The sequence below is a fragment of the Nerophis ophidion genome, linkage group LG04 (genome assembly GCF_033978795.1).
Source record: "Nerophis ophidion isolate RoL-2023_Sa linkage group LG04, RoL_Noph_v1.0, whole genome shotgun sequence".
Taxonomy (NCBI): domain Eukaryota; kingdom Metazoa; phylum Chordata; class Actinopteri; order Syngnathiformes; family Syngnathidae; genus Nerophis; species Nerophis ophidion.
Window position 1 is genome coordinate 58,831,322 of NC_084614.1, and position 21,068 is coordinate 58,852,389.

Here is a 21,068-nt window from a genome sequence, read left to right on the forward strand (position 1 = left end):
TGTGTCTTAACTGTTGGCCTGTACTGTACATTCCTCATTGCCACACTGAATGGACATTTGGCAAAATAAATTGAATTTTGCAGCAGTCTTGGTACAGAATGTTTGTGTTTTTTGCATGCAAACTCATAAAATATTTGGACCTCGTTTTTAAAAACTTTGCTTGCAGATGTTTCACATGCTTTTTCCATGGTATGGAAACATGACTTTAGTGCATAGATTGCCTACAGATCACTTGCACAGGACACACAACTGCAATAAATTATTGTCTATTTCCTGTCACTCATGCTTTGATATGGGCCAGATTGATTTGTTCCCGTTCACACTCTGAATGGTGTCGTCATGTTTGCACTTGTCTCATTGCTGCAGGGGACAGCAGTGTTCTGGTATAATCTCTTCAAAAGTGGCGAAGGAGATTATAGGACGAGACATGCAGCCTGTCCTGTTTTAGTGGGAAGCAAATGGGGTAAGTTGGCCTAGTATGACTTCTAAAAGTATGCATTTAAGAATGTATTCAAAAAGTGTTTGAGTTCTTTGGAGTATAAACATAGTGTAATCTTGAAAATCAAACATAGTCAGTTCTCTAACAGTCCTTGATTTACCTTAATTTGTGAATATGTGTGTGAATGGGCGAATGTGGAAATACTGTCAAAGCGCTTTGGGCTCCTTTAAAAAGGGGTAAAAAAGTGCTATAGAAGGACAACCCATTTACCATTTGAGAACAAACCATGGGCCATAATGTAAAGTCATTTTAGGCCCCTTTTTAATTAAAGCATTTTTTTAACATTCCTAACAATCCTGAAAGTATAAAGTTTACCACTGTAAAATTGAACAAAAATAAAACAAAACAATATGGTGATATATGTGTTTTTGTTCACATCACGTTACGTATGATTCAGTTTTCGGCTGAAATTCTTGTCAAAAATTTGTACAGGTTTTCGCATATTGTCTCAGTTATCGTAGAGCCAAACATTGCGCCTAACAAACTAGCATTGTGTGGAATTTTGTGGCCGAGCAAAGAATACCACATGTTGGTGACTGTACATTTTTTAAATAGACTACGGCTGCGATATAACCCGCAATTGGGCCAAAGAAAGTTGCGAGTTTGGGCATATTGTTATCGGGCTGCAAAGTTTCGACATTAAGAAGTAGGGTGTAAGGATGCAACGATTAGTTGACATTGTCGACAATAAAATTAGGCATTGACAATTATATTTGTCAAAAATAGTCGAAACATCATCACTTGTCTTTTTCCGGGCGGAAGCGAGTCCGCGCTACCACTCGCAAAAACATTGCCAGTCAAAACATGTCTAGTGTTAGAACCTTTTCCCCCTATTTTTGATAATGACATGAATATTTTGCTCAGTTTGCAAAGTGGACCTTGTTTTTATGGCAGTACATCTGTGATACGCAAACATTTAAAGCAAGGACATGATGTCGGGCGTCTGGAGGGGGGATGCCGTCTCAACTTGGTAAGAGTGTTAGCTCGTACCTTGCTAACAAGTGTAGGACAAAGTTGTATTAGAAATAACTTTAACTATCATTTTAGTCAAAGCCAGCCCGCTAAACTTTGTCTAAATCAATTCAAGTACTTTTTAAAGCAGGGTCAATTTGCAATGCAGTAAAAATGCATAATAACAAATGCTAATATCGCACGCACACACACACAGACAGACATAATGCACCAATGCGGAGGTATCATAAACACAATCTATTAGATCGCTAACATGTTAAGAAGTAATCAATGATACAATTCTATACATTGAGTCTGTTAGAATGCTAAAACTGACAGAAGTTAATCAATAGTCAAGAGTTCAAAACTTGAGTCATATCAAAGCCTATAAAAATGAGATCCATTACCTCCCTGCTTGGCACTCAGCATCCAGGGATGGAATTGGGGGTTAAATCACCAAAAATGATTCGCGGGTGCGACACCGCTGCTGCCCACTGCTCCCCTCACTTCCCAGGGGGTGAACAAGGGGATGGTTCAAATGCAGAGGACAAATTTCACCACACCTAGTGTGTTTGTGAAAATCATTGGTACTTTAACTGTAACTTTAACTTTAATCAGTATGCAGCGTTTTAGCCACATCCTCACAAAATGTTTTTTTTCTTTCTGACAAAGTTAGATTTGGTGGTTTGTTTGTTTTTATTGAAGCTATTTTAACTGTTTATTTTATACATAAAAACAAGGTTGATTGTTTTTTTTTAACACATTGCCTTTAAACATTTTATTAGATATTTACGTTTTTTTAACAGCTGAATGAGCAGCAGTTACAGTATAAATACATTTTTATTTGTAAGTAAAGTAATTATTATAGTAATTTAATGAATTACTAACAGAATTAGTTTTTAAGAAATGTAATTAATTAATGGGAAAAGTAATTATTGCATTACTTAAAAAACCCCAACTTCAACCGCTTGTGTGTGTGCTTTTAAATGTCGGTGTCTTTTACTAAGTGACTCTCAACATTAACAAGAGAGCCAGAAGGAGCAGCAAGTTTATGGCGAACGTGTCTGAACAATCTGTGGTTTTAGAAGGCATGCCAAATAAATCTAAATATTTTTTCACCTAGCAGGCAGCTAGAGTTGACATTTATCTAATCTTCCATATATTTATACCGTGGCGAAGTTGGTAGAGTGGCTGTGCCAGCAATCTGAGGGTTATTGGTTCAATCCCCGCCTTCTACCATCCTAGTCATGTTTGTTGTGTCCTTGGGCAAGACACTTCACCCTTGCTCATGATGGGTCCTGGTGAGTGCCTTGCATGGCAGCTCCCGCTGTCAGTGTGTGAATGTGTGTGTGTGTGAATGGGCGAATGTGGAAATACTGTCAAAGCGCTTTGGGCTCTTTTAAAAAGGGGTAGAAAAGCGCTATACAAGTACAACCCATTTACCAACATCCAAAAACTGAAAAAGATGCAACACTGCATACGTCTTGGATTGTGGCCGCAACCTTTGACTGTACTAGAGCGAGGCATGATTTATAAACGAGCACAAACTTTTACCAACTCGGGGACAATGCAGCAGCTCAGTTGGTCAAGAGCTGCAATAACTATGTCACCTCCATGGTAGAGGCACCGTGTTACTAAATAGTTCCTCGGGGTTAGCTCGTACAATAACAATGTCGCTTTTACTTTGTTAATATACAGGTCATGACATGTAAATTGAGTATTTTTGCTGGTTTTGGATGCTTTTTAAGAGGGCTTTATAGGCTGATTAGATTACTCCCATTAGCTACACTGTTAGCAGACTCGTAATGTGTTTTTTCCAATTTAGAATACACAAAAAGGAGAAAGACATACAGTATATGTTCTTGTCTCACATAAGTATTGTGAATGATAGATAACATTGGGGAAAAACAGCGCAACTGTGCATTAAAATATATCCTGCTATGCAATCTGTAAATCTGCCCATGTTGTATTATAGGTTTTTCTATGTCACACTACAGTAAGTTACATTTCTGGTTGTGGCACTTTTCCTCTTCACTGGTACACTTCACACATAAAATTAAAGCAAAACACACCATCTTTGTGGACAAAACATTATATTTTACTAAACTTTGAGGTAATTTTTTCCAAAAATGTTTGATCGCACTTCAAATTGTAAATTTTTTGGGCTGTTTAATCCCCCAAAAAAGAAGTCTCTGGTTGTCTTTGACTCAGTGGAAAATTACTGTGAATCCTGTCAGCATGTGTGTGAATTGAAATGTTGTTTTGTAATGTGTCCAAGACTTCTTGGCTCTTCTTGCAGCCAAGAAATTTTTGTGTAACATTGTCTCTTTGCCCCTTGGGTGTTTCTGAGGAATCCAGCTGCATGTGTGACTGTGCAATAAAAAGTTTAATATTGTACAGCAGAACATTCATAACATTAAAAATAATTTCTTAAAATAACGCACAAGCCAAACTACTATAATTCAAATGTCAGGAGTCCTGATTTTTTCACAATAAAGGCAAGGCACAATATGTACATAAGACAATTCAAAGGGCTTTACAAATGCATAAAATTACAATAAGGCAAATAAAATCAGAAAAAATAAAATAAAATTGTCATCAAAATAATCATGAATTAGTTGAATTGAAATTAAAGAAAAAAAAACTTTCACCTGTCAAATGCAAAGCTAATAAAAAAGTGTTCTTCTGGATTTGAACCTTGCCAGAGTTGCGGAATGTCTCACATCTTCTGGAAAACTTCCAGATTTGAGCAGCGTAAAACTAAAACGCAGCTTCACTATGTTTAACCCTGTCTCTGTGCACCAGCAGGAGACCATGCTGCGAGGTTCTCAGAGCCAGACATGTTTATATGGTTCTAACATGTCATGGCCCTAAATCATGAACAGTACTGTAAGCTAGCAAAGTTATTTCGAAGTTTGCTCTCAAAGCAACAACACCAGACTGATTTGGTCGTATTTCCTGGTTCTAGTCAGGACTCGAGCAGCTGCATTCTGAACGTACTGCAGCTCGTTTATAGAGCCTGTCAAAAATGCCTTTGTAGTAGTCATGCAATAAATCATTAAGCATAACTATCTTCAAAGCTTTGAATGTGCAGAATATATATATATTGAAGATACAATGGAACTGCTAAACCAGGGCCGTGGCCAATTGCTGCCTCTGGATCTTTTTTAATTGGCCCGTGGCACATTCTATATATAAAATCAAACAAAAAAAAGTCCAGCAAAAATAAGAACATGGAGCAAAAAAAAGACAACATAAAGAGACAAAATTAAAATCTTGATACTCATAAAATGGAACCTCTAATTTTGAACTTGATTATGTTTTTTACTAGATTTGTATATAGAAGAATTTGTAAATTGAAGCACATTTCCCCATGACAAAAAATCTAAACATGAATATCGGGTTCCAGCTTTGACAAAAGTCCATATTCTAGTAAAGGTTTGTACACTTTGAACATAATATAAAGCGCTAAACAGTACTGCCTATCAAACAAACATAACAGGGGGTGATGGATCCACTTTCTATTTAATAACAAAGCCAAAACAACAATAGCTGAACGTCGGCACAAGCACACACAATCTGTCACTAGCCCTCTGGTGCACTTACAATTTGAAGTCACAAAACCCTTGAACTTTAACAACCAGATTACTACAATGATTAGAAATAAAAACATGTAATCCACTTCACCTTGTTGGTTATTCGTATTTGCATGCAGCCAAGAAAGTGTGAGGAGGAGGGGGGAAATGAGGCGGTTTGACAACACTGTGGATACTATTATATTTCAAACCACACATCGCTTGTCCATTCATTTCTTTGAACCCATATTGACTTAGCAAAACTAGAAAAATGCTTTTAAAAACGCTATAATATACACATAAAAAACCCACTAAGTAGCAATTAGCACAGCAGCTAACCACAGCACTGCTGTGCTGGCTGAGTGAGTATCCGAGATCCATCAGCATGCCCTCAATGGATGTGCTGCAGGCACAAAATGGCTCCCTCGTAGGGACACAATGGGTAGATAAAATGTTTGTACACTGAAACATGATTCCTACAACAAAGCATATTTTTATTCGGTCTGCGTTTCGTAAATTGAAAAATTTGTGTAACGAGTGGCTCGTAGATCGAGATTCCATTGTAACTAATGTTAATGTGACGTGAATGCGATGTGAATCTTACGACACGTCACAATTTACTTTGATTCTGATTTTCTGAGTAACGTTATTTTATTTGGCATTCTAAATTTCAATAAAACCTTTTCAAAATAGTTTACTGGTTACAAAAGCTCTTTTTGGCTGCTGACATATGACAAACTTTAGGGAAGGGATTGTTTTGGCCCCATTCCTGGATGGATCTCGTGTGAGAGAATGGGAGATTGGGAGGGGTTAATCTTTTTTCAATGCAGTCTGCTGAAAAACATGGACAGACCCATACTATATAACAACTGACTGAGATCAAAGTTCGAATTGCCGCAATTCCTTTTTTTAAGGTATTCAACGCTCTACTGCCATTTGGCGGCTGAAGTGGTTTCTGTTTCTGTTCCTCCCCCCTATCATTTAAAAATAAATATATATATTTTTGAAACAATTTGAAGTCATTCAAAAATGTAACTTAAAAATAAAAGAAAATCAAGATTCAGATGAAAATAGATTTTTTTCCAGCACTCCTATTCACTAATAATGCCAATGGACAGCATTGTTCCGCTCCACATATTAGATAGAGTAACATATCACTGCAGGTGGTGCAATAACCGATAATATAGATTAGGGTTTCTCAACTGCTCTCATCCTGGGACCCATATTTTTCCACCTTTTACATTATTCAAGCCAAGCAGAAATATTATATTTTTTAAATCGCCTCTGAACGTACATACACCTTTTCCATCTCTATAAACACAGTGCAACATATTTTTCAATGCACACTCCACTAAACTACACTTATTACTCAGATAGAGGGCGCCCATCAACTTGTTTATTTTAAAATAAAACATTATTTAAAAAAAACAGATATCGTTAGTCAGCTAGAACAAGTTAGGAATCACTGGTTAGCTCATTAATATTGATTATATTGGTCATGTTGCCAGACTCTTTTCTATGTGGTAGTATTATGTTCTTTGGGTTTTTTTTGTACACCTTGTAAGCGTCTGTCCCCGACCCACTTTTGGTCCCCGAGCTACCAGTGGACAACCCTGCTGTAGATATGGCAGCAATGTGTTTTACACCTACATTTTCTATTTGTGCTGTTTTCCCCAGTGTCCAACAAATGGATTCACGAGCGAGGACAGGAATTCAGGAGACCCTGTGGCCTCACAGAAGTGGATTGAACGTTGACCCGTGAGACGCACGAACACAGTTCCGAAACACTTTCCATGTGTATTATCGCCATTGTCTTGTCAAGGTGTAAATTAGACATTTTTAACCATCTTAAGCAAGTCCATCGGGACGACCAGCTGACGAACACACAAATATGTTTTTAAAAAAGTCTTACTTGGATGCAACAACCTTACAGGAATATTTCCATTTGACCCAAGAGCTGCTTTATTTATACAGTGTTTAAATTATTACATTAAAATATGTGCTTTTTCTACCAGATGGCCATCAGAAACAAGTGAATAAATGGTCTTTTATTTGAAACCATGTCACCCTGTTTTTGTGTTACTTAAGGACCTAACCTATAACAAATTATGTTGCAACATTTGGCTAACGTCATGTATTGATGTGTCTTCTGAGGCCGGTGGAATAGTTGTCATCCCTTGTGGCCTTGCCTTACACGCTGCTATTCCATTCCATCTTAATCTCAGTTTATTTGTGTACTCAGTACAACTGTAATACAACAGACAATAACACTGAATGCACTTTGAAAGGCACTTGGTATTTAATTGTAAAACAAAATGGGAACAGGTACTTTCTGTAGTTATTCTCATTCACCCGAGTCCACTCAGGGCATTGACTCCATAGTAACTCCACTGATCGGGTTGTCTTCAAAAGACGTTTTGGAACTTCATCTGAGCTGGCTTCATCAGTTCATACTCATGGACTAGTTAGGACAGCAACTAAATCGAGCTGTCCTATCTGGTTCATCAGTTCATGCTCATGGACTAGATGGGACAGTAACTAAATAAAGTTGTCCGACAGAAATTAAACAGAGCTTTGCTATCTACCTCATCAGTTCATGCTCTAAATAGGACAGCAACTCAGAACATCTGGTTAATCGGTTCATGCTTATGAACTTGATTGAACAGAAACTAAATAGAGCTGACCTATCTTGATCATTAGTTTATGCTCATAGACTAGATATCTAACAGCAACTAAATGCAGCTTTTTTACAGCAGTTAAATAGAGCTGTTCGATCAAGCTCCTCAGTTAATGCTCATAGACTAGATAGGACAGCAGCTCAATAGAGTTGTCCTCCAGCAATTAAATAGAGCTGTACTATCTTGCTAATCAGTTCATGCTCATGGACTAGATGGGACAGCAACTAAATACAGTTGTCCTACAGAAATTAAATACAGTTTTTATATCTACCTCATCAGTTGATGGCTATAGACTAGATTGGACAGCAACTAAATACAGTTGTCCTACAGAAATTAAATACAGTTTTTATATCTACCTCATCAGTTGATGGCTATAGACTAGATTGGACAGCAACTAAATTGTGTTGTCCTCCATAAATAAAATATAGCTGTTTGATCTAGCTTATCAGTTAATGCTCTAGATGGGACAGCAACTCAGTACAGGTGTCTAATCTGGTTAATCGGTTCATACTTACGAACATGATAGAACAGCAATTAAATAGAGTTGTACTATATTCCTAATCAGTTCATACTCATAGACTAGATGGGACAGCAACTAAATAGTGTTGTCCTACAGAAATTAAAACATAGCTGTTCAATCCAGTTTATCAGTTCATGCTCTAGATAGGACATCAACTTTGTTGAGCTTGATGTTCTATCAAGCTCTTCAGTTTATGCTCATAGACTAGATAGGACAGCAACTAAATCGAGCTGTCCTATAGCAATTAAATAGAGCTGTTTGGTCTAGCTCATCAGTTCATGCTCCCAGACAGATAGGACAGCAGTTAAATAGAGCTTTTTGATTCAGCTCATCAGTTCATGCCCATAGACTAGATAGGACAGCAACTAAACAGAGTTGTCCTACAGCAATGAAATAGAGCTGTTTGATCTAGCTCATCAGTTCATGCTCAGACTACATAGGTCAGCAACTAAATAGAGTTGTCCTTGCATCTAAATAGAGCTGGTCTACTCTAGCTCATCTGTTCATGCTCACAGATTTGATAGTACGGCTACTAAATACAACTGTCCTATCCGGTTAATCAGTTCATGATCAAAGATTCGGTCGTACAGGAACTAAATACAGCTGTCCTACAGAAATTAAATAGAGCTGCCCTATCTAGTTTGTCAGTTCATTGCTCAGATACAACAGTAAATTAATAGAGATAAGCTCGAGTCAGACTACAACTTTCCTATCTAGTTCATGTTCAAAGACAAGATAGGGTAGCTCTTGTTGAGTGTTTCTGAGTAATTACTCATCTGACATCATATCACGTTACAAATTGGCTTAACACCAATGCTTGGGATTCTTGCCTTAATGTGGATTAAATCCACACTTTGACACAACAGAAACAGGATTTTTTCTATACTTTGATGTAGTTTATCATTCCCACCTTTTTTTTAGCCCTCTTGTCAACACTCGGGTCTTCAAAATATGAAGTAAATCAAAGCAAGACTAAACAACTAAAATCAAAGTTTAGTTTTTACCAGGCCCTCTGTTTGTTAGAGCACTGTGCTTATCTTAAAGGGCACCTATTATTCTTAACTTGACTTTTCTTGGTACCTGTTATTGTGTATTTGGGATGCCCATAAGTCCCGAAAATTTGAAGCCTAAATTTCGAACAAAGAACCACCATTCCATGATATGTACACCACAAGGAAGTGTTTTAGATGTGGAACAATTATAATCATAATATGACCCCTTAAATGGAAAACATTTAGCATACATCTTTCACCTTTCTGTGCGTTCTAAATAGTAAAAAAAAAACGCTAACAAGAGGCAACCATCAATGCAAGTAATAGGGATTCCTCTATTTCACCTACAATAAGTTCTAAAAAACTGCCAACTCCGTTTACAGGCCGTGACCTGCGTATTAACCGAGTTATAGTGACATTGTTACTCCAGTTGCTAACTCTGGGAAACATTTTTTCTGGCGACGTGACACATTTCCTTGCTCAATCTCTGTATATTCAGGCTCAAAAAGATATGGTTCTGGATCATCATTTGTCCAAAAGTAGTCTCTAATGAAATCTGCCAGGATTAAGAGTAGCAAACACAGAACAGCTCTTTATGCTGTTATTGTTTACCAACGTAGCGTCAATTGCTATGCGCTCTGTGAAATCAATGCCCCCTACTATTAAAATACTAGAAGTATTACGTTACTTTAAATGTGTCTGTTACGCTACGGTTACAGCGGTTAAATCAATGCGATCAGAAGTCTGCTTTAAATGAATCCTAATGGAGTCGCTCAATTCTGCCGATAAAGCACTTAAAAAAACATCCAAACACCTCAGTTAAGGTTTTATATACATGATGTAAGTACAGGTGCTGTTCATATTATTAGAATATCATGAAAAATTTGATTTATTTCAATAATTATATTCAGAACGTGAAACTTACATATTATATCAATTCATTACACACATAGTGATATATTTGAAATGTTTATTTCTTTAAATGTTGATGATTAGTACTGACAATTACTTAAAATACCAAATTCAGCATCTCAGAAAATTAGAATATTAGTTACGACTAGTACCAAAAAATATTTTTTAGAAATGTGGGCCAACTGAAAAGTATGAACATGGAAAGTTTCAGCATGTACGGGAATCAATACTTAGTTGCAGCTCCTTTTGCCTGAATTGCTGCAGCAATACGGCGTGGCATGGAGTAGACCAGTCTGTTGCACTCTTCAGGTGTTATGAGAGCCCAGGTTGCTTTAATAGTGGCCTTCAGCTCTTCAGCATTGTTGGGTCTGGCATCTCGCATCTTCCGCTTCACAATACCCCATAGGTTTTCTATGGGGTTAAGGTCAGGTGAGTTTGCAGGCCAATCAAGAACAGGGATACCATGGTCCTTAAACCAGGTATTGGTAGATTTGGCAGTGTGTGCAGGTGCCAAGTCATGTTGGAAAATGAAATCTTCACCTCCATAAATTGGTCCGCGGCAGGCAGCATAAAGTGTTCTAAAACTTCCTGGTAGACTGCTGCATTGACCCTAGACCTCAGGAAACACAGTGGACAAACACCAGCAGATGACATGGCACCCCAGACCGTTACCGATTGTGGAAATTTGACACTGGACTTCAGGCAATGTGGATTCTGTGCCTCTCCTGTCTTCCTCCAGACTCTGGGACCTTGATTTCCAAAGGAGATTCAAAATTTACTTTCATCTGAAAACATAACTCTGGACCACTCAGCAGCAGTCCAGTCCTTTTTGTCTTGAGCCCAGGCAAGACGCTTTTGACGTTGTCTCTTATTCAAGAGTGGCTTTACACAAGGAATGCGACAGCTGAAGCCCATATCTTGCATACGTCGGTGCGTGGTGGTTCTTGAAGCACTGACTCCAGCTGCAGTCCACTCTTTGTGGATCTCCCCCACATTTTTGAATCTGTTTTGTTTGACAATCCTCTCCAGGGCGCGGTTATCCCTCTTGCTTGTACATTTTTTTCTTCCACATCTTTGTCTTCCCTTCGCCTCTCTATTAATGTGCTTGGACACAGAGCTCTGGGAACATCCAACCTCTTTGGCAATGACCTTTTGTGTCTTGCCCTCCTTCTTTAAAGTATCAATGGTCATCTTTTGGACAGTTGTAAAGTCAGCAGTCTTCCCCATGATTGTGTGTCATACAGAATCAAAACGAGAGACCATTTAAAGGCTTTTCCAGGTGTTTTGAGTTAGTTAGCTAATTAGAGTGTGGCACCAGGTGTCTTCAATATCTGACCTTTTCACCACATTCTAATTTTCCGAGATGTTGAATTTACGGTTTTCATTGGTTGTCAACTATAATCATCTCCTTCTTGGCAAAAAAAACACTTGAAATGTATCAGTCTGTTTGGAATGAATGTGTACATTCTACAAGTTTGACTTTCTAAATGGAATTAATGAAATAAATCAACTTTTTCATGATATTCTAATAATATGACCAGCACCTGTATATATGTAATGTAGTAAGGGGCACATTTATAATGACATTTAAAATTTACTTATTTTGCGCATTAATTTCAAAAACGCATCACAACGTTCCCTTTTTTTTTTCAAAATACATCACTGATTACTCACTGCAGACTTTGAGAGCCCACAAACATAATACAACATTGCTTACTGTACAATGTCTGCTTTCACTAGGATGCCGACTGAAAGAATCTTGATATATTCCAGTTCAGGTGACGAATGACTCACAATCCTCGCACAAAAAGGGGGAAAGGAACCAAGCGTCTTTTCGAGTAATTTTTCGCCATTCCCGGGTCTAAATTGTCTGTCAAAGAGCACCAACATCCTCATCCTTCTACTATTCAGGTGAGATGCATGATTTATGATCTACAATAAACTTCCACAAGCAAGAAAGCGAAAAACAGCTCACCAGTCGATTATGTCAACATAGGCACACAAGCTTGTGATCGCAGAGCCGCTATAAACGGTTCATGTGCGTTAGCGCTTGTAACAACAATATCATTAATACTTGGATAATATTCAAGTCACAAAATGAAAATGTAGTATTATTGGCGGTTTTTATATTGCTATTTATTGGGTTTTATGGGTGGAATAGAGGAAATCTCATTGGCTATGTTATAAGCGGACTTTTATTTACTAGTTAGAATGCATTGAGATAAAATACATTCGTCGTCATGTCTTTCATAACGATTGTGAAGGATAGGCAACATTCCCCAAAAAATTGCAGTTCCCCTTACGAAGAGTGGTTTATGTCAGAGACGAGTGTCGGGTGGCGTGTTCTGTGCATTTCAAATCGAAATAAACAATAAGAAATAGGAAGTCTGGTTATTTCCGGCACATTTTAGTAGCATACTGTACAAACTCCCCTGGGCTTATCCCGACTCTATCTGAACTCCAAATTGTGCAATGTTTGATGTGTCTGACTTTGGAGTTTCTAAAGTCATATACAATGTTTTTGGTTTGTATAAATTCCGTCCCATTCCTGCGTTTATCAACCTTCTTACTGGGATTTCCCTACCACTCACGCCAATATACCTAAGTACTCAGCACCTGTATTGCACACGTTCCGACACAGATTCAAGTCACGATTGTGTTCAACATGCCGCTAAAGGCTAAATGTTGTTGTTTTTTGTATGGGTGTGTTGTCAAAGAGGAGATCTGATAATGCGCAATCCACACCTTGTCTGCTCTCATTTACGCCTTTTTGACACATTTCTGACTCATCCTGGCTGCCGATTAATCCCCAATACTCAAACAGGAGGTGTGCACTCTTCTTATCTCTTTCTTTTCTCACGTTAGGCTCGCATTGAAGTAATCGTCACTGTACCCTTTACAGGTCAAGCATTTGCTTTTTGTTGTACTCGGCACAACTGGGGACCTGGTCTGCAGCGGATAAAGGTTTGAACTCGCCGTGGTGAGTGATGGCATCAACTCCAAGAGAATGGAGACTCTTGTTATCCAGGGGAAAGTCGTCTTCAGGAAGGCAGAGCAACAGGAATCGCTGCAGGATCAGAATAGATACGACATGGCGTAAGTTAGTGTACTTCATATTGTTGCTTAATTTATCATGAGGATAATTAAACTCATATGATTAAATAACTTGTTGGAATAATAAATATAATTTGGTTCAAAACATTATCACTAAATAAGAAACATAATATGATGGAAATGAACAAAATATCGATATGTAATTTAAAAAAACAACTATGTATTATTAAAAAAATCTTAGAAATAAACAATTGTGTCTCTGTTAGTTACTAGTAAGGATGAACAGGATACATTTGATTCATAATTGAGAATTAATTTAATGCACTACTTGGTAGCAACCAGTAGAGGTGCCTTTTTGTCAGCGTCCACTCATTTTCTGACAAAAAAGTACAACATGACATTAAGTTAAATCAATAAAGTCATACACAAAGGTATTTTTTTAAAAACATATAAAATGTTACTTATTGTTTAGCAATTTGAAGTACTTATAAAGACACTATAAATGTACTTATATATTATTGTGCTGGTAGTGTCAAAGCGCTTTGAGTACCTTGAAGGTAATAAAATCCATTTACCATTTGTTATTATTTTTCTAACAAAATTAGTCAAGATTGATGAAAGGCACTCCATGTGCAGCAATCAGTAGAGACACTAGTTTGCTTTCAAAAGAAGTACATGAGGTTTATTTAATTATTTTTTTATCAATCATTTATTAAAAATAATTTGTTCAGCATTTTTGGTTTTATTTTGGATATTTTTACTAAATACAGGTAAAATATACTATTTCTATAGTTAAAAATTATGTTAAAAAATAAATGTTTTATTAATTAAATAAATATAGAGGAAAGCTTATTCCTCGTCACTAATCAATGAAAATGTAATTTAAGAACAACTTTATAGATATAGACTAGTGCTATGCATTAGCATGTTATCAAATGCTAATTCTTACTGAAAACTTTTATGCACACTTTGTTTGAAGGGCGTGTGCGGTATTGCAAGAATAAGTTAAACTGTATGTAAGTGCATCGCAATCAAATAGAATATCGTGTGGAAGTTATTTGATTTTAGGAGTACAATTCGGAGTCAGGCTAAGAGATCAGTTAAATCAGGAGTGTCAAACTAGTTTTCATTGAGGGCCACATTGCAATTATGGCTGCCCTGCGAGGGCTGCTTGTAACAGGGAATCTATACGAATATAAACATGTAAGACCCTTGTTACACAATTTGCATAAGCAGCAGATTTTAATTATTATCGTGACAAGCGGTAGATAAGGGATGGATAGCTGTTTCATCAGAACGATTGATAACTGACTTTGAAATTGTAAGTCAAGGTGACAAGCAGATATTTAGGTTTTTAATATCTGATAACCATAAAACATGCTAGGAATATCTTGTTGCATTATTAGATAATACTAAGGTGTAGAACATATGCAGTTTCATGCAGTACATTTTTCTGTCAAAAAAAAAAAGAACCAAAACATTCAGCCAGAAAGTACTTCCTTATTTACAACCGTCCGCATGCCAAAGAAAATTACGTGTTGGGCCACGTTAAAATAAGTGTCGGGCTACGTAAAATTATGTGGCGGGCACGTAAAAGGATGTGGCAGACTGCTTTAATGATGTGGTAGGCCACAATAAATGATTTGGTGGGTCTAAATAATTGATGTGGCCGACCACTTTAATGACTGTCAGCGCCACCATAAATGACGTGCCGGGTTACTTTAAATTATGTGGCAGACAACTTTTATGACTTGCCGGGCCACGTTAATGATTTAGCAGACCATGTATAATGACTTATTGGGCCACATAAAATGACGTGTCTTGGCCACTATAGATGATGTGCCGGGCCACAGTAAATGATTTGGCGGGCCAAAATAATTTTTGTGGCATACCACTTTAATGACATGTCAGTGCCACGATAAATGACGTGCCGGGCCCCTTTAAATGAAGTGGCAGACCACATATAATGAGGTGGGGTACCACATTAAATGATGTGGCAGGCTACTTTAAATGATTTAGCAGACAGCATACAATGATGTGGCGGGCCACAATAATTGATGTGCCAGGCAATACTAAATGAATTGACAGACTACATATAATGATGTGCCAGGCCACTTTAAATTAAGAAGCGGACCATGTTAAATGACGTGCCGGGCCACAATAGCTAATGTGGCAGACCCCATTATTGATGTGGCAGGCCAATTAAATTTATTTCCAGGCCAATAAATGACATGCCGGACATTTTAAATGATGTGGTAGACCACTTTGCTCAATAGTGTTACCATATCTGAGTTATTGTGTAGAATAATGGGGAAACAACTACAAATGTGCGCTTCAGTCAATAACTGTGGTACAAAAAAGAAAAATTTGAAAAATACATAGTGTTTGATATAGAAAACATACAAAACATTTATTTAGTAAATCACAATTATTGAAATTCAACAATTTTGTGCATTTGCAAAAAGCTGAAATGATGTACAAAGCAAACGTTAACCTGCTACCCAAGAATTCACAACAGATCTTCTCCAAAAAAAGAGGAGAAATATAACCTAAGAGGAAAATCTCATTTAAAACATTTGTGTGCTCGTACAACACTTAAACCTTTTGCATATCAGTATGTGGAATTAAATTATGGAATGAATTAATCAAATAAATCCAACAAAGCACAAATTTGATTCAGTTTAAGAGACTGTTCAAACTACAAGTATTCACAAAGTACACAGAACAAGAATCATGATTAACATCTTGAACCTTTTTTTTGTTATTGAGACAAAGATTATTTATGTATTTAATATTTGTTTGCTTACTATGGTATATTATTGATGTATTATTTATGTATTCACTGTTCTGTTACAGAGAACAAGGAAATTGGATACCATTTCTATGGTATGAAAAGGTGTAGGATTAAATAAAGTCTGCTTCTTCCTACTCCTTTTCAGAGGTTCCGTAATGAAACAACTGGAATTGTGTGATGCATTACATTGTATCGTATGCATGTTGGAAATAAACTGAAACTGAATTGAACATATAATGATGTGGCAGGCCTCATTAAATGAAATGGCGAACCACATTAAAGGCCGTGCCGGGCCACAATAATTGATGTGGCAGACCATTTTAGTGACGTCCAACTCCATGTAAAATGGCGTGCTGGTCCACTTTAAATTACGTGGCGAGCTGCATTAAAAGATGTGGCGGGCCACATTAAATGATGTGGTAGGCCACATAAAATAACGTGTTGAGCTACATAAAATGATGTGCTGGACCAAAACATATAGTATTTGACAACAGATGTGTAATTAGTCTCCAATAAATAAGAGTAATCATGCACAGAAACTATGGCAACACATTTCATTTTGGCTTGTGTCAACATCATTTAAAGGAACGTTGTTTGGAGAGCCTTATTGTAGGATAAAAGTGCCGTACGTGAAGCCAAGTTGTACTTAAACAACCCTGACATCAATCCATTAGTAATTTTATTCCTGTCAGGTTCGAATGAGGCCAGCGTACACAAGTGGAAATCATTTTCTTCACGCAAACATACCAAGGCTGTAAAAAAAAAACATAGCTGCACTGGATTGACCTTTGCAGTGAGGAAAATAAGACAGGTTCTTGTCCACTATCCCTGGTAACAGATACAGTGGGGAAAAAAATGTTTAGTCAGCCACCGATTGTGCAAGTTCTCCCACTTAAAATGATGACAGAGGTCTGTAATTTTCATCATAGATACACTTCAACTGTGAGAGACAGAATGTGAAAAAAAATCCAGGAATTCACATTGTAGGAATTTTAAAGAATTTATTTGTAAATCATGGTGGAAAATAAGTATTTGGTCACTTCAAACAAGGAAGATCTCTGGCTCTCACAGACCTGTAACTTCTTCTTTAAGAAGCTCTTCAGTCCTCCACTCGTTACCTGTATTAATGGCACTTGTTTGAACTCGTTATCTGTATAAAAGACACATGTCCACAGCCTCAAACAGTCACTATGGCCAAGACCAAAGAGCTGTCGAAGGACACCAGGAAGAGAATTGTAGGTCTACACCAGACTGGGAAGAGTGAATCTACAATAAGCAAGCAGCTTGGTGTGAAAAAATCAACTGTGGGAGCAATTATCAGAAAATGGAAGACATACAAGACCACTGATAATCTCCCTCGATCTGGGGCACCACGCAAGATCTCATCCCGTGGGGTCAAAATGATCATGAGAACGGTGAGCAAAAATCCCAGAACCACACGGGGGGACCTGGTGAATGACCTGCTGAGAGCTGGTCCCAAAGTAACAAAGGTTACCATCAGTAACACACTACGCCGACAGGGGATCAAATCCTGCAGTCCAGGCCCGTCTGAAGTTTGCCAGAGAACACATGGGAGAATGTCATGTGGTCAGATGAAACCAAAACAGAACTTTTTGGTATAAACTCAACTCGTCGTGTTTGGAGGAAGAAGAATACTGAGTTGCATCCCAAGAACACCACACCTACTGTGAAGCATGGGGGTGGAAACATCATGCTTTGGGGCTGTTTTTCTGCTAAGGGGACAGGACGATTGATCGGTGTTAAGGAAAGAATGAATGGGGCCATGTATCGTGAGATTTTGAGCTAAAACCTCCTTCCAACAGTGAGAGCTTTGAATGGTTGACCAAATACTTATTTTCCACCATAATTTACAAATACATTCTTTAAAATTCCTACAATGTGAATTCCTGGATTTTTTTTCACATTCTGTCTCTCACAGTGGAAGTGTACCTATGATGAAAATTACAGACCTCTGTCATCATTTTAAGTGGGAGAACTTGCACAATCGGTGGCTGACTAAATACTTTTTTGCCCCACTGTATATATTTTATTTATGCTCTACTTCCCCTGAGGGGCTCACCTGTTGGAGGGTGCCTTCTCCGTGCACTAGTTTGCACACCACGAAGAGAGGGATGAGGGAAAGAGAGACTGTGGCAAGGAACCAGCCCAGGATGTTGGCCCACAGTGGATACACATAAGTATTGCTGAACTTCAAGGGCGAGTATCTGATGATGGAGAAGAGGAACGTGCCCTGAAAGACGAGACATCAGGTTCATGCCTATCGAGGTTCCCGTTACTTGTGTGAGCACCCTCTACTGTGTAGTTTCTTTGTCATATTATAGGTTGGCTTACAAAACACAAGCAAGGTGTGACGTAGCACCAGCAGAGCTTCATCAGCGGTAAGGGACGGTAACCGATCATATCTGTGATGTTGCCATAGAAACGCTCGGCACCTGTATCAGAAAAGGTTTGGTCAGTGTAATTATTGGTTTGTCTTTTGCCTAAAAAGTGCCTACCATAGACCCAGGCAATGCTGACGGACTGGCATATGGAGAGGAGGAGCAGGGTGGTGCCGCTACACACATGGAAATCCACCAGCTGTAGGAGGTACATCCCCCCCTAATAACAGTAAAACAAAACAATATCAATACTATGAAAATATTAGTGTCCTATGATTTACTCCTTGTTTGACAGCCCTGCCAGTATTTTTCTTCAAAGCCATTTTTTTTTTTCGGGTTACAGCTGTTTCTTTTGTGAAATTGGTAACGTCAAGCCGTACGTGATGAAAGAAATCTGGCAGGTTCATGTTTGAGGTCTTGGCAGGCAACACTGCTGTGATGTGGGCCACTTCCGAGAAGGATAAAGCAGCAGCTCAGGAAAAAAAATTATAATTTCTTATCACTGTTTGAACTTTTTAGACTGCTCTCGTGACTTCAGCACAGATAGAATTGTCATGCAGGCCCTCCACAGCAATCATTTGTAAATTGAGCTGGTGGCACTTTGTACCCTATCAGCCTAATATTACTTTCACTATTATTAATTTCTTTAGTTATTATGTTATATGTTATATTCAACGTATAGCTGCCTGTTTTCATTGATTAAGCATAAAAATAAAGACACTTGTCACATTTTGGATTAGCAGGGCATGAGTGCTGTCAGTTGCTGTATCAGTCACCTTTGCTTTGCTATCATCTTAGCTATTTTGTTGAATATTCTTTGGTCAAATTTAGTTAAAACTACGTTTGTATCCCTGCCACCCCGTAACAGTGGTTCTTAACAGTTTTAACCTTATGGCCCAACTTTTCCACTACGGGGGGACCCGGGTCCCACTCTAATAACACTGAATTTGTCATCCTACTCTTGATTTTAACTGTATTCAAAAATGATATCGAACTTGTTTTTACAGTTTACAACCTTGTCAAAAGATATGAAACCATGTGTAATAACATTTATTTAGCCCATAAACCTTAGACTCAGGTTGCTAAAGGGCAGAAGAGGGACAATATTCAACCTGATTGTTTCCATTTAAATATCTACCTTTGCTGACAGGAGTGATTCTTGAAGGGCCGCGAACGTCCTCTTGAGGGCCGCCCAAAAATATCTTGTTTCTCCGCTGTGGTCCGTATCGACCGCAATGTTACTCAGTTGTAATACACTTTTCCACCACATTTGGCAGCAATGACAATATTAAACAAACAGAATAAGTTTGCTCTGAAATTTTACTGACGGTTTATTTAAGAAACATTCAGTATTAATTTTGTTTATTTTAGCACAGCATAATTGTATGTACAAAACCCAAAGCCAATGAAGTTAGCATGTTGTGTAATTTGTAACTAAAAACAGAATACAATGATTTGCAAATCCTTTTTAACTTATATTCAATTGAATAGACTGCAAAGACCAGATATTAAATGCTTTTTTTGTTTTTGCAAATAATCATTAACTTACAATTTAATGGCAGCAACACATTGCAAAAAAAGTTGGCACAGGGGCATTTTTACTACTGTGTTACATGGCCTTTCCTTTTAACAACACTCAGTAAATGTTTGGGAACTGAGGAGACCAATTTTTGAAGCTTTTCAGGTGGAATTCTTTCCCATTCTTGCTTGATGTACAGCTTACGTTGTTCAACAGTGCAGGGTCTCTGTTATAGTACTTTATGCTTCATAATGCGCTAGACATTTTTAATGGGAGACAAGTCTGGACTACAGGCAGGCCAGTCTAGTACCCACACTCTTTTACTATTTTACCTGGCTGTTTTAACACATGGCTTGGCATTGTCTTTCTGAAATAAGCAGGAGCGTCCATGATAACGTTGCTTGGATGACAACATATGTTGCTCCAAAACCTGTATGTACCGTTCAGCAGTAATGGTGCCTTCACAGATGTGTAAGTTACCCATGCCTTGGGCATTAATACACCTCCATACCATCACAGATGCTGGATTTTGAACTTTGCAACTATAAAAATCCAGATGGTTCTTTTCCTTTTTGTTCTGGAGGACACAACATCCACAGTTTCCAAAAACAATTTGAAATGTGGACTTGTCAGACCACAGAACACTTTTCCACTTTCAGTCCATCATTAGATGAGTTCAGGCCCAGCGAAGCCTGCGGCGTTTCTGGGTGATGTTGAAAAATGGCTTTTGCTTTGCATAGTAGAGTTTTAACTTGCACTTGCAGATGTAGTGACGAACTGTAGTTGCTGACACTGGGTTTCTGAAGTGTTCCTGAGCCCATGTGGTGATTACCTTTACACACTGATGTCACTTTTTGATGCAGTACAGCCTGAGGGATCTAAGGTCAGTAATATCATCGCTAACATGCGGTGATTTCTCCAGATTCTCAGAACCTTTTGAGGACATTACGGACTGTAGATGGTGAAATCCCTAAATTCCTAGCAATAGCGTGTTAAGAAATGTTGTTCTTAAACTGTTTTGCTGATTTGCTCACGCATTTGTTCACAAAGTGGTGACCCTCACCCTATCCTTGTTTGTGAATGACTGGGCATTTCATGGAAGCTGCTTTTATACCCAATTTGCACCCTCCTGTTCCCAATTAGCCTGTCCACCTGTGGGATGTTCCAAATACAGT

The 21,068-nt window shown here is 38.0% G+C and overlaps 2 protein-coding genes across 9 annotated transcripts in view; one reads left to right on the plus strand and one right to left on the minus strand.

Moving 5' to 3' along the window:
- The window catches only part of LOC133551650 (prolyl 4-hydroxylase subunit alpha-2-like), a 45,714-nt gene extending 38,631 nt beyond the window's left edge, over nt 1-7,083 (plus strand). For 4 of the 8 annotated variants that reach the window (XM_061898593.1, XM_061898597.1, XM_061898594.1 and 1 more), the window contains 2 exons: nt 367-463; nt 6,703-7,083. In XM_061898593.1, coding sequence (XP_061754577.1) covers nt 367-463; nt 6,703-6,773 — 168 coding nt within the window. In that variant the 3' untranslated portion in view covers nt 6,774-7,083. Of the gene's footprint in view, nt 1-366; nt 464-6,702 lie in introns of those variants that run through there. The other 4 variants (XR_009806535.1, XR_009806536.1, XM_061898595.1 and 1 more) reach the window with 1 other exon arrangement.
- Nucleotides 1,350-21,068, minus strand: part of LOC133551648 (sodium- and chloride-dependent GABA transporter 2-like) — a 54,403-nt gene continuing 34,684 nt past the window's right edge. Inside the window, exons 11-14 of the mRNA XM_061898590.1 lie at nt 18,492-18,594; nt 18,328-18,428; nt 18,056-18,226; nt 1,350-13,194 (exon numbers count right to left, since the gene is read on the minus strand). Of these exons, the coding sequence (XP_061754574.1) occupies nt 13,024-13,194; nt 18,056-18,226; nt 18,328-18,428; nt 18,492-18,594 (546 nt within the window). The 3' untranslated portion in view covers nt 1,350-13,023. The remainder of the gene's footprint in view (nt 13,195-18,055; nt 18,227-18,327; nt 18,429-18,491; nt 18,595-21,068) is intronic.